The sequence below is a fragment of the Prosopis cineraria genome, unplaced genomic scaffold, assembly GCF_029017545.1.
Source record: "Prosopis cineraria cultivar Desert tree isolate PC_DT_omini unplaced genomic scaffold, ASM2901754v1 PC10, whole genome shotgun sequence".
NCBI classification, from domain to species: Eukaryota; Viridiplantae; Streptophyta; class Magnoliopsida; order Fabales; family Fabaceae; genus Prosopis; species Prosopis cineraria.
Genome location: NW_026555341.1, coordinates 26,227,673 through 26,238,876, shown reverse-complemented (window position 1 = coordinate 26,238,876; position 11,204 = coordinate 26,227,673). Strand labels below are relative to the sequence as shown.

General features: G+C 31.8%; 1 protein-coding gene across 5 annotated transcripts; it reads right to left on the bottom strand.

Annotated features, from left to right (window-relative positions):
* Positions 1–5,905: 5,905 nt before the first annotated feature.
* Positions 5,906–10,864, bottom strand: LOC129322340 (protein argonaute 7-like). 5 transcript variants are annotated; one of them, XM_054968645.1, is made up of 4 exons: positions 10,405–10,864; positions 9,957–10,281; positions 7,653–8,892; positions 5,906–7,571 (listed from the first exon to the last, which is right to left on the bottom strand). In XM_054968645.1, the coding sequence occupies exons 2-4, from the start codon at positions 9,982–9,984 to the stop codon at positions 6,113–6,115; spliced, it is 2,727 nt and encodes a 908-aa protein (XP_054824620.1). In that variant the 5' UTR covers positions 9,985–10,281; positions 10,405–10,864; the 3' UTR covers positions 5,906–6,112. The 5 variants fall into 5 exon arrangements, with proteins under 5 accessions (XP_054824620.1, XP_054824621.1, XP_054824618.1 ...); XM_054968646.1 differs by having other exon boundaries at positions 9,974–10,281; positions 10,405–10,857; XM_054968643.1 differs by lacking the exons at positions 9,957–10,281; positions 10,405–10,864 and adding an exon at positions 9,320–9,942.
* Between the last annotated feature and the right edge of the window lie 340 nt (positions 10,865–11,204).

Below are 11,204 nucleotides of genomic sequence, written 5' to 3'. Positions count from 1 at the left end.
AAAATCTTATGTATGACATTTATTAATTTATTTTTACTCTGCATTTGATATCGTAAATTGGATAAATTAAATCTTACAGGATGAAATATGACATGAATTTATGTAGTAGTATTTTATTAGGTTTAAACTTTTATTTTTCATATAGAATGATTTAAATGTTACATTAATGTTTAAATTAAATTTATTTGATGTGATTAAATTTATGATCTACATGTTGAGATTTTTATTTACCTTATTTATATTTATTTAAAAAATTAAAAAAATATGTCAAAGTTTATGTTTCAATATAATTATTTTATATTTTATATGGAAGATGAATAAACCTTGGATATCTAAACTTCGCAGCACAAGAGAATATATAAATGGTTTGGAAGGATTTTTAGATTTTGCTTTTGCAAACAATGGTGTGGAGGGTAAAATTATTTATCCTTGTCCTAAGTGTAACTTTAGAAAATGGAATGTTCAAGAGGAGGTTCAGGACCGTTTAATTGCTAAACCATTCCCTTGTAGATATACATGTTGGATTTTACATGGTGAAAAATGTAAATTCAGAGGAACTTCTTCCAGTGGTCTAGTTAACATAAAAAAATAGAGAACAAGGAAATGAGGCAAGTGGTCATATTCATGAATTAGTTTGTGATACTTTTGGGGTGTAAGAAGAAAATGAAACTTCAATTTTAATTGAAGATTCATCACAAAATCAAAATCAGAGGATGAATGAAGGGACCAAAGAATTTTTTGAATTAGTGCAAGATGGGCAAGAGCAACTATATGACAAGTGTGAGAAATATTTAAAATTATCTTTCCTAATTATATTGTACCATATTAATGTTTGTGTAGTATAAGCAACAAACTTTATTAATGATTTAAAGTGACAGTTATAGGTATTTAAAGTCAATATTTTTTTTTATGTACATGTTTTTGCATTTTTTTGATAATCTTTTTTCAAGTGAAAGTGGAAACATTTCCACTCAATGCTTAAAAGTAAAATATGTGTTTTTGCTTCAAAATGGTGAAAGAATTCACATGGAGTGAAATACACTTAATTAATCAATTGGAAATGCTAGTGGGCTCTCGTCAAGCTTTTTAGGAATTATTTGATTAATTACAATAATTTTTCATTAAGACATCTTGAATGGCGTAAGATTCCTAACACAATGAAAGATTATGTTTATGAAAATATTGTCAATGTAATTAGAAGAAGAATGATGTTTCTTTTCATAATTATCATTAATTAATATATTTTATATATCTCATGTAGGCTCATTTTCTGGTTGATGATTTTGGGCACAAAAAGTTTATTTTAAAAGCAATGGGAGAAAAGTCAAAATAATTCAAATATAATTTGTACAAAAACAATTAAGATGGTACTAAATTAATAGAAGAATTGAAGAATGGTGTGCTAAATGGTGCCTCTAGAGAAGATTGGGCAACATTTGTCGACCACCATGTAAATTCTAACATGAAAGTAAGATTTTGTTTTTAAATAATTTTTTTCTGAAAATAAAATTTATTTATTAATAATAATTATTTTTTATAGATGATTTCACGTAAAAACACTGTAAGTAAGGGTCACTTGAAGATTCACCATATGAGTGGAACTCTTAGTTTCTCAAGGAGAAGGAGTTATATGATATTTTTTCAATTTGTCATAGTAAATATATGTATGTATGTATGTATGTATGTATATATGTATTCAATAATAGAGATATTATTTTTATAGAAAGAAAAAGATGGATGACAAGTGAACTTTGTAGAGTTTTACAAAGCAATTAATTTAAATAAAGAGGGCAATCCTTCCAATAAAGAAATAGCTATAGCCATTGTAAGATATTTTTATAGGAAGAAAAAGATGGACGACAAGTGAACTTTGTAGAGCTTTACGAAGCAACTAATTTAAATAAAGTTGGAAAATCTTATATATTAATAAGATATTTAAAATATTGATTAAAAATATTTATAAATAGAAATAGAAATATATACATCAACCAGTAACAAAAATAATTTAAATAATTTGTATTAATAATCTGATCAGAAAATAATTAAAATTTAATTATCAAAAATAATTTTAAAATTAAATAGTGTGAAATATTTTTTCCAAAATTTCAGAAAAATAATAATATAATGTAATAATTTATAGTATTTAAATAGCTTAAAAGCTTGTGGAAAGATTTAAATTTTTGAAAAAAATTATCAAATTTTATTTAATGAAATAAGTCAGTAGCCACATTTTTTGAAAATCGTGGCTTTAATATAATAATATGTAATATTTAAATTATTGAAAAACTTTTTAAACATATAAATTGTTGTGAAAAATGTTACTAATTTTTTTTAAATAAAATTAAGTAGCCAAGTTTTTTCAAAAAACATGGCCCAAGAAACGTGGCTGAAGTTTGACAATTTGTTATGTGAGTAATAGCCATGTTTTTTTTTCCCCCAGAAAGTCACATTTTTCTAAAATCATGGTTAGATTCTTGTCACAATTAAAATAGCCAAGTTTTTTTTTTTCAACCATTGGTATGAAACTTTGCCACATTTTAAAAATATGGTTATTGAATAAACGAAACCGTGATTACATATTGGCTTGATTGTAGTGGTAGGATGGAGCAAGAGGGGAGGAAACAAGAGACAACCCACTCTCTATTTGGGAGAAGGGCAAGTGGTAATATTTTGGAGGAGGTAAGTGAAAATTTCCCCCATCACTACTAAGAGATGACATTGGTTTGTTTAGACATAACTCCATTCCTAAGTTAAAGAATATTTTTAATTTTTTTAATTTTGTATAAGATTTTATTTTAATCTCTTAATTTTGTAAAGTGTATTTTTAGTCTTTTAATTCTAATATTGTTAGTGTCATCACAAAAAAATTTCACATTAAAATTTTAAATATTAAAAAAATATTTTTAAATATTGACATATTAAGTTTATTTTTTTAAAAAAATAATAATAATTGGTACTAAAATAGTCATTTAAAACTAAAACTATTAAGTTAGGACACCAAAAATATATTTTATAAAATTAAGAGATCAAATTAAATACTTGTATGAAGTTAGAGGACAACTAAAATTATATTTTAGCTATCGAACTATTATGAAAAAAGTTTCACCATTGAAATGAGCAACTTGCTAATCCATCTTGATTTTAACAAACTTTTATAATTTATTTCACCTGAACTTTATATTTAAATAAAGCAAATAAGAATAAAGAAAGAAAAAGAGAAACTTAATAATTTATTTTTTTAAATTTTAACTCAATTATAACTCAATTCTTGAATCTAAACATATTGTAACTTAATTCTCATAGTTTTATTTCAGTTGTAGTTTAGTTTAAGAAATTTAATTTGGTGCAACTTAATTCCTATAATTTTAAGAATCCAAAATGTTGTTCCCTTTATTTTAAAAATAAAATTATAAAGATTAAAATTTTAATCTTTGTAGTTTGCAAAGATTAAAAGTTTTAGTAATTTAAAATAATACAATTTAAATTTTAAAATAATTTTATAATTTTATTTTTCTAAATATAGTGACAATATTTTAGATAATTAAAATTATAAGTATTAAATTACATCAAGTCAAAATTTAACAACTAAATTATAACTAAAGAAAAATTAAAAAAACCTAATTATAGTAAGTTAAAATTTAAAATTTAATTACAAGCGAGATAAAATTACAAAATTAAATGATTAATTGTCCCTAAAAAGTAATGATGGGAAAGCCCCCAATGTACTATTGTACATAAGCAGACAATGTGTTACATGCAACTGCATGGGACATGCAGTACTGAAAAGAGTGTTAAAGAAGAGAAAAAAACATAGGAGGCAGTGGGAGAGACAGAGAGTGGTAATTCGATGGTGGCTTCATCTTCAGAAAAGGTCAGATTTTTTTTATAGACACTCGCTCACTGCATTAAAATTATTGATAAATAATGCATCTGAGACTGTGACTCTGTTTTATTTTTCGATGTGTGTAGTCTTTTAGAGCACCGTGTTCACTTGTTTCCTGGAAAACAGAGCTCACGAGAGACACAGTAAAGGAACTCCAAAAAATTTTTTTTTATCAGACTTAGTTCAGTGGCCTTGCCTCGTCATCCTCCACCTGAAGGCACACCTTTTCTTGGTTTCTCTCTTTGCCTCCTCTGATCATTCAGTCCCTCACTTGAGGGTTCCATTCTCAGTGGGTCCACCAAGATTCTTTTGTTACATCCCATGGGAAAAATTACATTTGAGAAAGGGTTGGAATATAATCAAGGTAAAATTACTTTTTAACCCTTGCCATAATTGACAAAATATTATTATAAGATGATATTATATCATTTTTAAAATTTTAAAAGTTAAGGTTAAATATATTAGTTGTACCTGACAAAATTAACAGAAACCACATGTTAAAAAGGTTTGGAGGACAAGTTTCTCTTCTTGATGACTTAAAAATATTATGCTAATTCTAAGTTTTGAATACTAATTATTGTTTTAGAAAAAATTGTAGGATAAAGTTACTTTTAACCTTTGTCACAATTTTTCAACTAACGGCGAGTATGGCCTATTAGAAGTAGAAGGCGCTCTAGTGAGATCCTGATGGATAGGAAAAAAAAACAATTAATTTGATAATAATCAAATGACATTGTTTCTTCAATCCAAACCAAATAATTCCTTAAATATAATTCAAAATGAATTTTGTTCTGTTGTTGATGAGAGATTTTTCAGCTGGTAAAATGTTTTTATTTTAGGGTTATTCAATGGAACTAGAAGCCTAAAAAATGTTATTATAAGTGATATTGTACCATTTTTAAAATTTTTGGAATAATATTGCATTGCATCAATGTTAAATATGTCAGTTGTACCTGAAAAAATTAACCCTTTAAGAAACTACATGTAAAAAAGTTAGAGCCAAAAATTGGAATTTTTAAAAACTACAATTATAATATCATAAAAAATAGTATGCCTTTTGTTTAGCTTCGTCTAATTAGCTGTGAATCACTCGGATTACTATTAAATCTCGTTGGCACCCCTGGAGATCTGCTACACCCCCACCTACTCAGACTGTTAAAATAGGTCAGACTTGGAGGTAACGTGGAGTTTGATGGTTTTGTGATTCATGTTTTTTTAAATAAAAAGATCAATTAATAAAAATGAAAACAACTTACAAAACTAACTACAACGACCTTGTTATTTTTCATTCTAAAATATGTCACTAATGGACGCATTACACATCATAACATATAGGGTTAGACATTAATTATTTTTTAGTTTAATGAATTCTAACCCATATAGGGTCTTATGATACTGGACAAGAAATTTATATCATTTTGCATCCATATGGATCATAGACTAAAAGAATTCAACTATGAAGCTTAAAAGATAATATTAACTGCTGGAATTCATTAATTATATACATACATACATATAAAAGGAACAATTGCACCTAATATCCATGTATTCTTAGTTTTTAACTGAAGCTTCCACAATGACTTTAAGCTTACAATTCGTGAGTTTGAATGCATGAAAATTTGAATTTGAATATAACTTCATTGTAATCTTGAATTTTTTTTTAAATCCTAATTATTTAAAATTTCAACTATAACAACTCTCATTTTTTCATGTTTTCAATATTATTGCCTTTATTATTCTTCTCATTTTTTCATGTTTTCAATATTATTGCCTTTATTATTCTTGTCACTCTTGTCGTCTTTCATTTGTCTCTCACCGATTAAAGAATAGAAGCTTGTTACTTTCAATCTTCTCTTTATTTTTTGAACTTCAATCTGTCTCTCTCCTTTAAAATTTTTTATATTATCCAAATAAAAAATTTTAAACATGTGAATTTTAAGTATGAGATTTTAAATTTAAGATTTAAATTCAAATTTATCAATGCAAATGCTATCTTATATTTTATTCACAATACAACTAAAATAGAAGAAAGTATAACAGGTAAATTGACCTTAGGCAGCTTGTTTAATTAGACAATGCAGAAATTGCATGTCTTTTGTTTTTTCATGCTCCACTAATCCTATCCTGCATGCATTTACTCTTCTACTTTTCGGGTGCCTCTTAATATCAGATATCAGAAGGTAAGTTGCAAATCAAATGGCAAGACAGCAACACACACACACATTGTCATTAGCAGTAGAACATGAGCTTCTTGATGTTCTCATTAAGTTTTGGAAGAGGTGCTGTCTTTGGAGGTGCAGGTCTAGATAATGAAGAAATACCTTTGGATAAAGTCGATGAATAATCTGATCTGTCAAGATAGAGTCTGCCTCTGTATGCAGCTAAATGGGCATAATAAGCAGGAGGAACCAAAGAAATTGGCTTGGTGCATCTAACAAAAGTATAGCACAGGTTATAAACCAGCTTTTGGAGTTCATCAGAAGTAAACTTGTTTTCATCCCACAAAACATGGTAATGAGTTGGCCTGCTTGTTCCTTTCATGCCCCAGTGGCTGCAAAGATAAAAGTCAAACTCTCTGGGATGAGTGATCACAGAGTCAACCACAGTCCCTGGGGGAATATTCTCGTGACAATGATGATCAGTTTCAAAGGGAAACAATCTTGTGTGATGCCTTTTCTGTACTACTACAAAAGTAACTAATGGTTTATAACCAACAAATCTAGAACATGCCCCTTTGATGGATTGTAGTTCATCTTGAAGAACTCTATAGAACTGGGTTTCACTAACCCCATCTCTAAAGAAAATTATTCTCCCAGGGAGTTTCTTTACTTCCTGATAGAAATCATCTAGTAACTCCTTCACCATTGCACCGAGATCATGAATGATTTCATGTCGATGCGTTTGCGACCTTATTCTTGAAATATATTTGTTTGCAGTAGGCCAATTCATGCTACCAACAACAGCAGCAACAGATGGACTGTGATCATCAAGTGGATGGGGATGAGTTACATCAGCACCCATAAATATAACTGGTTCATCATATTGAAAGAGTCTTGGAATCTGAGATGGCAGTGAATTGTACAGAGCAACTGTGCAGCCACCAACTTTGGCATTGATTTTGAGAGCCAAATTTGCCAAAAATTGTGAGCTTAATTTGCTGAGATTCGGATACAAGCAGCATTGGCTCATAACTCCAATACTTGTCTCTGCAATTCTTTTCAAGTCTGCATATCCTTTGTGTTTTCTCTCCATAACACAAATAAGCAGCTGCAGATTGTTTGAGGCAGTTCTCTGGATTTTCTCAAGCTTAGATTCCAGAAGAGAGACATTATTAAGCACCTGGGCTGATTCAAAATGGGGCCTAACAATTGTGTTCTTGTTAAGAAAAATGCCCATTTCTTCACACCTTTGAGATAGCCGGCTTATAAATCTAGGGATATTGGACTTCTGCTCAGGTGTACCACCGAAACCTATCAATGCCCACCTTTCAATTTTAGTTCCCTCAAAGACTTGACCGTCTAGAAGGTTCCACTGGCGGTCATGCCGTGAAGGAATTAGCTTTGTCATGTGACCTCCATCCCCAAGCTTTAGCTTGGGAGGGTGAAGAATTCTCCCAGATAAACGAGTCATTTCTCTTGACACCTGGAGGTTGAATTCTCTTTCCTGGTTGCCACTGCCAAAATGATTCCTTCAAGACATTAGAAACTAAAATAAGAAGATAAAGGATTTACAAAAGTACATTAAAATCAAACAAGTACTATGGTGTTACCTAGTTGGCCCAACAGGCCCCCTCATGACTCCTTCAATGATGGCTTTTCGTTCTCTTGGTCTTTGGCAGCCCATCTTGAGTATTTTTGCAGTCTGGTCATCAGAAAGCTTTCCAAGGAATTTCTGGCCTTCACAGATGACACAAAGCTCCATAGGAAGATAACATGGTTTACTCCTACTAATCTGCAAGCATGGCAATTTGTTAAATTGTATGTCATAGGTATAGTGATCTTTAAAATAGCCAACGAGCCTCAGATTCTTTCCATCCCTATCAGTAAACCAAAGATTTTCAGTAGTCTCTTCAGTTAAGCCATAGACACGATATCTCTGCACAGTTTGTCTATGACAAACAAAGACCCTTATGTTCTTCAAGGCCTTCTCCACTTCTTTCCTCTCTTCACCAGTTAAACTTGTCATCTTCCTTTGAGAAAGATCTCGAAGGAACTCAAGGCGCTTCTGCAAGTATGGAATCACTCCTATGCTCTCATGGAAAGCAGTTACAGAAAAATCAACATTGAGGGCAAGTCCTTGTTGAGTTGGTCGAAGACTCTGAAAGAACCCTCTCAACCCAGTAGCTCCTCCCCCAATCTCTTTGGTTCTTCCCATTGAAGTTGAATAGAAAGACCTACCTGCTGGTATACACTTCTCAGTTGGACTATCCCTCAGAACTACATCCAAAGCATGGAGATAATCCTGTGGAAGTGGAATCCAATCATCATCTTCCTCTTTGCCCAAGTATTTTGCCAACTCCTTCCCATTGATCTTAGAGACTAGTTTGATATTTATCCGGAATAGTTTATGCTGTTCATGCTTCTCTTTCAATTCACACATTTCTCTATCATTTAATGAACTTTTGCTTGCTGGGATTGGCAGGCTCACGTAGAACTCAAGCTTATCATTTTGGAATTCAACGGAGCTATAAAGATTCTTCTGCCCATCGTATGCCGGAAGAGCACCAGAGAGCACAGCAGAATTATTATCAACAAGCTTCTCTTTGATTACTCGGGCAACTTGTTTAGAGGGATGGGGACTAATTTCAACATTGTAATGATATATTTTTTGTGATGAATCAAACTTCACTAGAAAGTGGTTAGCAAGGAGAGAGATTGCAGAGCCTTCTTTGCCACCGGAGTCTGGCCTCCTTGCAGCAATTAGTGGCTGTGGTTTTCTTGCAGGCATGAGTTTGTTCCTATCATCTCCTTCGGAAGAGGCCTTGGCTTGATGATGAGACTCCTTTGGAGCTGAATTAGTATGTGGAAAAAAGATGGTATATAAGAAGAATTGAAATGAAAAACTCTTGACTGTAAAGTTTGCAAATGAAAAGGCCAGCCAAACAAGATTTGCAATGGAAGAAGATAACCAATGAGATACAAGAATTAGCTAAATTCACTATTTTATTTATTGTTATATTCTATCTGAGAAATGAAATTGAGCTGTTGAGAAAAAAAAGAAATTAATGCATGAAACGAGTAAACTTAAATAATGAGGTATATTTCTTCTTTCGAATACAAATAGCAAATTTATCTACGGAGAGGAATATCTTGTGCAGTTGTATTATCTACCAAAAAAAAAAAAAAACAAAGAGAAACAAGACGAAAAACAAATTATAGCCTGTCTTGAAGGAAAACAATCACGCAGGCGAAGAAATTGAACGAAGGTTAGTGTTACCATGAGAAACTGTGTCTACTGAGACTTTGTTCAGCTTGCATGGAGACTTGTGTGAATCGGTTTTCGAATTGAGGGTCTGATTTTGGGTGAACGAGGATGGCTTGAAAGCTAGTTGCAGAGGTAGAAGAGAAGGTAGAGGAAGAAAAGCCGGGTAGTACCTCTGAATTTGATACTCGTTCTGGTAGCAGAACCTGAACTGAGTTGGGTGTTGTTGCAGTTGCTGATGGTGATGATAATGATAGTGATGACGCTCAAGAGGGTTGGCTCCTCTTCTGAAGCTTCTTTTGGTTATGAACTTGTTAGCATTGGGATTGTCTGACTCTTCCATGGCTAGATTAAGAGCAAAATGATAGTGAGAGAGAAGTTAAGAAAAACAGAGAAGGTTGGGTGTCCTGCTCTAAGTATGAGATTGAAGACGTCACAATAGAAACTGAAGTTATTGCACACACACTGAGAAGGAGAGAAGAGAAAGGTAGGCCAGATAAGGGATTTGTATCTCAAGAAATTGGCATTGTCAATATTTGGGAAAACAGAGATATACTTGAACTATTCATGATACTTGTAATTTAAAAGAAACTCAGGTAATTCAAATTTCAATAAGCAATAATAAAGATAATAGCACATAAGAAATCGCTACATGGAAGTGGATCCCACATGCATAGCATTCTTCATTATTCCCGAAATAGCACCATCAATTCATATAAAAATTTGAGAGAAACGTAACAAGGAAGGGAATGGTGAGCAGTTTTGGGTTTTGGTTCTTGGCGGTTTATTCGTCCTTTTTCTGAAACAGGTGTTTGAGATTGGTACAGTATATCATAAGGGAAACTGACAGGCCTTAAATGAGAGAGTGTAAAATGCCCTTCATTATAAAAGAAGGTATGTCTTTATGGAGTTGCAATCTGTCCGTAGAGAAAGTATATGCCAAGGCATTATAACCTTCTTACATAGTCCTCGCATACCTGTCAAACACACACAGACTATCCTGAGCTTTCCCTTTGGATGTAATGGGAAGTCAAATGATAAGAAATAGGAAAGGACCCTCATTTTATTTTATTTTGTTTTGTTTTTATAATGAAACTTACATTTACGCTGATAGGGATTGGTCGTTCATCTTCTCGTGGCTGAGGTCAAATTGATTTCACATTTTGTCGTTCTTTAGCAGAATTGCTATTTTCTCTGTCATCAAAAACATCATCATCCCCTATGTTAATCAACATTGTCGTCTATTTTGAGCAGGCTTTAATCAATACCATACACTGAACTTGCTGCTTGTCATGTAAGAAGCCTTTGTCAGCAGCACTCTGTTTTCATCAAACCACCACTCTTCACAACATAGAAAATAGTAAATATATTCTTTTACTTTGGACCACTAAAGCCATTTTGCACGCCAGAATATACGCTCAAAGGAAGAAAACTACAGAAGACTTCGTGATCATGCTAATCCTAATCTGAAATCAATTCACTCGTGATGAATATTAAATAGAATTCAGAGGAAAAAAAAAAAAGATAGATAGAATTTATTGATTTAAATTTTACAAAGACAGAGATAAATTCCATCTTTCTGTCTCTTCAACGTCACTCTTCCCAATCCAAGTGCTTGATAACTTCAGCAATGATAAATCCAATAGATATCACCTGCAGTTTAGGACTCTAAACACATGTTTAAGTAGAAAATCAAATGGGTTTCCTGGGATGAAATAAATAAAGGCAAAAGACTGAAGATTATCTTACTTATATATGTGCCTATGGTCATCTATAGAAGTTCTTGGTCTGAGCCTATGACCGGCCTAACCCCTGACGTAACCCTGTGTTTAAAGCAAATAGATGTTTTAAACAACACAAGAATCAAGATCCTAATCAGTAACAAAAACTTTGTCCAAAA

Coding starts and splice junctions, on each gene's coding strand:
- LOC129322340 (XM_054968647.1), bottom strand. CDS start 9,647: ATGGAAGAGTCAGACAATCCCAATGCTAACAAGTTCATAACCAAAAGA. Junction 8,948..9,344: donor CTCCATGCAAGCTGAACAAA/GTCTCAGTAGAC, acceptor TTTACAGTCAAG/AGTTTTTCATTTCAATTCTT. Junction 7,557..7,652: donor GGGCCTGTTGGGCCAACTAG/GTAACACCATAG, acceptor TCATTTTGGCAG/TGGCAACCAGGAAAGAGAAT.